Genomic DNA, 5,307 nt, shown 5'->3' on the forward strand with positions numbered 1-5,307 from the left:
GCTTTCATACCCAGCATTTGGCCAAGGGAGGAGGAAAAGCTGTCCTCCCCAGTCCTCGTCTCCCACACAGTCACTCCTCCTTCTTCCCACCTCGTGGTTTGCTCCCCCACAACCCAAAATCCAGAGTGTGCACAGCTTCCAATCCTGAGTAGGACACTTGTCCTGCTCCGTTTTGGGTTAACATAATAACAGAAGAACAGCCCTGCTGCATCAGGCCCAAGGAAGCCCAGCTAGTCCAGCATCCTGTTTCACACAGTAGCCCACCAGTTGCCACTGGGAAGCCCACAGGCAGCAGTTGAGGGCAGGCCCCCTTTCCTGCTGTTACTCCCCTGCAACTGATACTCAGAGGCTGGAGGTGGCCTTTAGCCCTCCAACTAGTAGCCGTTGATAGACTCTCCTCCAAGAAGTGATCCAAACCTCTCTTAAAGCCATCCAGGTGGTTGGCTGCCACCACATCTTGTGTGGCAGAGAATTCCACAAGTTGATTATGAGAATGTAATTTTTAATGTTGCCTGTTTGCATCTTGTTGTGCACCGCCCAGAGTCTTTGGAGTGGGCGGTATATTAAATGTCTCTAATAAACGAACAAATAAAGCATTGTGGGAACAGCCTCTGTGCCTGTCACACAGCTTACCTTCTTTTGCACCACACTAGTCATTATCCAAAGTCCAGATCAGAGACAGGAGGGCTGTCGCCATGGCTGGGACTTTGCACGTCCCACAGTTTCTGCAATGGGTGTTGTGATGTCTCTAGCCCCAAGGCAGAAGGACACGTGGCCCAGAGGTGGCTCTCATCCCATGTATATTGGACCTTTTCACAATGTGCTCCATTCCCTAGAGTATGGGGACTTGGACCAATGAGATAAATAGATGCCATTGCCAGCGCAGAGAAACACAACAGCTTTGGACACAGATTGTACATCCTTGGGGCAGCGTCAAGACCCAGGTGATCGCTGGACGTGTGTGTGTGTGTGTGTGCCATGCTTGTTGGGGGGAGGATGTTTGGTGCAATCCTTTGTTTCTGTACCAGCCCTAGCTGGGGCCCTTACAACCTACTCGCACTCACTTGGCTTGGCACACCCTGCAAGTCAAGGGAAGTGGATATGGGGGGGGGGTCAGGATCTTAGGCAGATCACGAGACAGGGAGGAGGGAGCCACCACACAGTGACTGCAGCAAAGAACCCATTTATTTTCTGTGCTCTAGACTAGACAGGATTGCTAAACCAGAGCACAGTTAGATTGTTCTAGCCTTGCAGTAAGAAATCAGCTCTGAATTTCCAGCAGCTGAACCACAACACAGTTTTGCACCATGGTGCCTTGATAGTTACAATAACTGCATACCAAAAGCTTTCCTTAGAGTTGCATCTTGACCCGATCCTGATCACCATGTGACTGATTCAGGGAAGTCGGGTGCTGCAGTTATTCCAAGAAAGCCTTGGTTTCCTAAGGGATGGGCAGGGAGATGTCTGCTCAGGCCCCAGAGCTAAAAGTACTTGGATGGTTTCCTCCCAGGGTGGTCAGTCTCTGAGCAGAAAGTGCTTCTAAGTCATCCAAAGCAACTGGTGGTGGTGGTGGAGGAGGAGGAGGATCACAGAGCAGCCTTCAGCACTCCTCCCAAACCTGCTGTGTGGTTCAAAACTGGACTTGAAAGACGTGGACCCCCCTGTGTGCGGAATCAAGTAGGGTTGTCCTCTGGATCCGCATTAGGGCCGGAGGAGCCTCTGACCCTAGTGGGGGAGCTGTGTGCAAATTCTACAAGCAAGGGAGGGAGGGGTGGTGGGGGAAATGCCTGTCTGCGAGATCTCGCTATGGACATGGATAGCAGCAGGGAGCCCAGGACATGTACCCAGCTCCACAGTGCCGGTGGAGGGAAAGCACACTCCCCACACCTCCTGCTTCCGTACCCAGCTCACGGATGGTCATTTCTCCCGGGCTCCTCCCTTGCGTGTAGAATTCTTACGATGGCCAGTTGGGAGCAGACACGGACCCAAACTAGGGTGCCAGTCTCCTCCTGCCATCATGCCAAACATGAGGACAGCCCTTCTGCGGTCTGGCTGGTTCCTCCCTGCTTCCATGACAAAGCAATACTCGAGATGCAAAATTTCTGAAAAGGCTGAAAACACGGCCACTAAAACTTCTCTTTCTCTTATCCCATCTTCAGCAGTTCTATCCCAGACCAGGCCTTCATTCTTATCTTTGCATATTACTGTTTTTATGACCCCCACTCTTACTCCTGCCCAAACATAACCTGGACTTTTATCAATTTTAAATTTATTTTTATTTTATTTTTTCAAAAATTACATCTCATTTTTCAACCACAACAAAATTCCAAAGTGAGTATGTTATAGAGCAGAAGGCATGCAAAGCTGGCTCCCTGTCCCAAAGCGGCGACTAGACGCAAAGGTCCAAAGAAAGGAAAGGGAGAGAGCTGCAAAGAGCCCCTGGCAGGGATGCTGGCTGGGCGGAGGAGGGACGGCTGCTCTCCCTCCGCTGCCTCCTAGAAGAGATACCCCCACGCCGGGGAAAGGCATCCTTTTGGCCCGTTCGCGTTGGCTGATGTGATACAGTTCTTCTATTTGCATTTTAAATTTTAAAAATATTGCAGGCAGCGGCAGGGGGAGAAAATCAAATTTCTCTGCTAACGGTTAAATATCGTTTTGGTCACACACAACTTCATCAAAAGGAAAAAGGTACAGATGTCGCCATGAAAAGTGTGCGTGCTTTTAGGCAAAACTAGCTGTGGCACAGAGAGCTCTGAGAAGTCTCCCTTTTTAGCTGAAATGCTTCCGTAGTGGGCTGCAAATGTGGTCAGGGCAGCAGCCGGGGAAGGAGCCCTGCGCCAACCCTTCAGGGCCATTTTTCCTCATCGAAGACTCCTCCAGATACTTGTTTATGAAAGCAGATGTGGGGGGGGGATACTAGAGCATGGGTTAAGGCGGGGGGCAGGAGAGGGAAGGCATCAGCCCCTGCCCCAGGCCTTCCAGCTGCATTTCAGCTTTAACCGGGGGGGGGGGGAGATCAGGAAATTTGTCGTTGCATCCAGTTCGGCCCTTGCCTTCCAAACATTCCTGTTTTTCTTCTCTAAACTCGCTTCTAATTGTTGACATTCATATTAAAAAAGAAAAGAAAAGAAAACCTGTGAAATGCTCTGAAGGTGTCAAACAGAGCCACAGTGGTGCCACTGAATTTAAAGAGAAGGGGTTGGGGGCTTCGCTGCGAGGAACCCAGAGATCAACTCTCCCCTAAGATGCCAAGGTGACAGGGCTGGGCAGCCTGGACACGGCCCTCTCTCTGCTTCAGCTGTCTCAGAGAGTCTCCCAGAGCTGTTGGGAGAATAAAATGAGGCAAGGACCCCTTCCAACTGATCCAAAGCCCTGGGAAGAGGAGGGGGGAGCGTCGAAAGAAGTCATACTGCCCTGAGCCATTTTTGGAAGGGCGGTATAGAAATTGAATTATTATCTCTTCTTGTTGTTGTTGTTGTTGTTGTTGTTGTTGTTGTTGTTGTTATACCGGGGTTCTCAAACCTGGGTCGCCAAATATGGTTGGACTTCAGCTCCCATGATGGAGTTGGTCACACACCAATCGCCTTCGGTCATTGTGGCTGGGTATTATGGGAGTTGAAGTCCAACCACATTTGGGGCCCCAAGTTTGAGAACCCCAGGACTGAGGGGGCGGGGCAAAATGAAATTTGCTTGGCACATCTTGGATGGAGAGGAGAGCTGGTCTGGTGGTAGCAAACATGACTTGTCCCCTTTGTTAAGCAGGGTCCACCCTGGTTGAATATGAAGGGGAGACTTCATGTTTGAGCACTGTAAGGTATTTCCTTTAGGGGATGGGCCCACTCTGGGAAGAGCAGAAGGTTTCAAGTTCCCTCCCTGGCAGCATCTCCAAGACAGGGCTGAGAGAGATTCCTGCCTGCAACCTTGGAGAAGCCGCTGCCAGTCTGTGAAGACAATACTGAGCTAAATAGACCAATGGTCTGACTCAGTATATGGCAGCTACCTATGTTCCTATGGAATACTTCTTGTGCAACTAAGCATAAGCACAAATTCCCTTTCTTGAGTTTCATTTTGTTTTAAACTAGAACTCACTCTCCCCTAAATGGTTTGGAAGAGCTCCAACTCCAGCCCCTCCGGGTTCTACTTAAGAGGCGTCCCTGGTCTGGAAGGTGCCCATATCTGGCTGGGCATCCCCTTCTGCTCAATGTACATCATGGCACTTTTAGGAAACGGTGCCCTCCTGCTCAGCATCCTAATGGTCCACGCCCTGCACCATCCCATGTTCTACTTCCTGGGCATGCTGGGAGTTATTGACTTGGTCATGGCCACATCTGTGGTACCCAAGATGCTGTGTGTCCTCTGGATGGGCTCTCCAGAGATTGGCTTTGACTCCTGCTTCACCCAGATGTTTCTTGTCCATTCTGTTACGGCCATGGAATCAGGAGTCTTGCTAGCCATGGCCTTTGACCGCTACATTGCCATCTGCCACCCACTGAGATACCAGGCTATCCTGACACCCCAAAGGGTGGCCCAGATCAGACTGGCTATTCTGACAAGAGGGGTCCTTTTCATGGTGCCTTTGACCGGGATGGTGAGAAGCTTGCCCTATTGTGCTTCCAAACTGATCCTTCATTCCTACTGTGAGCACATGGCAGTCATGAAATTGGCCTGCCTGGATCCTGCTGCAAGCCGCCTCTACAGCGTGGTGGGGTCTACCCTGATCGTGGGGGCTGACACAACCTTGATCGCTGTGTCTTATGGGCTGATTCTCAGAGCTGTGACAAAACTGACCAAGAAGACAGAGCAGCTCAGGGCCTTCAGCACCTGCAGCTCTCACGTCTGTGTGCTGTTGCTGTATTACCTCCCAGGAATAGTCTCCATCTACACTCAGTGCTTTCCCCAAGGCGTCTCCCCACACATTCAGGTCCTGCTGGCAAATCTCTATCTCAGCCTCCCACCCATGTTGAACCCAGTTATTTACAGCATCCAGGTGGAGCAGGTGCGTGAAGCTCTTTGCAAAGTGTTTCCTTTCATCAGGAGAAGGGTTGGCTGACCCCAGAGCCAGCCTGGGCTGGAAGGAAGGACCTCTTTTCCCTGGAGGGAAAATGACATACACCAGGGGCGTAACTATAATAGGGCAAGGGGAGACAGTTGTCTGGGGGCCCACTGCCCTGGGGGGGCCCAGAGGCAAGTCACATGACTGTCTCCCCCAGCCACATGGGCTTCCTTCAGTTGTATTCATTCTCCCAAACTGATGTGAGTGTTAAGACCTGAAGCAACCAGAACGGCATCTCTTTCTCTAGTACCATT

The 5,307-nt window shown here is 51.0% G+C and overlaps 1 protein-coding gene across 1 annotated transcript; it reads left to right on the top strand.

Moving 5' to 3' along the window:
* The first annotated feature begins 4,099 nt into the window (after positions 1–4,099).
* Positions 4,100–5,050, top strand: LOC128349537 (olfactory receptor 52I1-like). Its single transcript, XM_053305972.1, has one exon. It carries the CDS (start codon positions 4,100–4,102, stop codon positions 5,048–5,050), a length of 951 nt encoding a protein of 316 aa, XP_053161947.1.
* Positions 5,051–5,307: the final 257 nt, after the last annotated feature.

This window comes from Hemicordylus capensis, chromosome 3 (assembly GCF_027244095.1).
Source record: "Hemicordylus capensis ecotype Gifberg chromosome 3, rHemCap1.1.pri, whole genome shotgun sequence".
In the NCBI taxonomy this organism is placed as follows: domain Eukaryota; kingdom Metazoa; phylum Chordata; class Lepidosauria; order Squamata; family Cordylidae; genus Hemicordylus; species Hemicordylus capensis.

Coding starts and splice junctions, on each gene's coding strand:
- LOC128349537 (XM_053305972.1), top strand. CDS start 4,100: ATGGTTTGGAAGAGCTCCAACTCCAGCCCCTCCGGGTTCTACTTAAGA.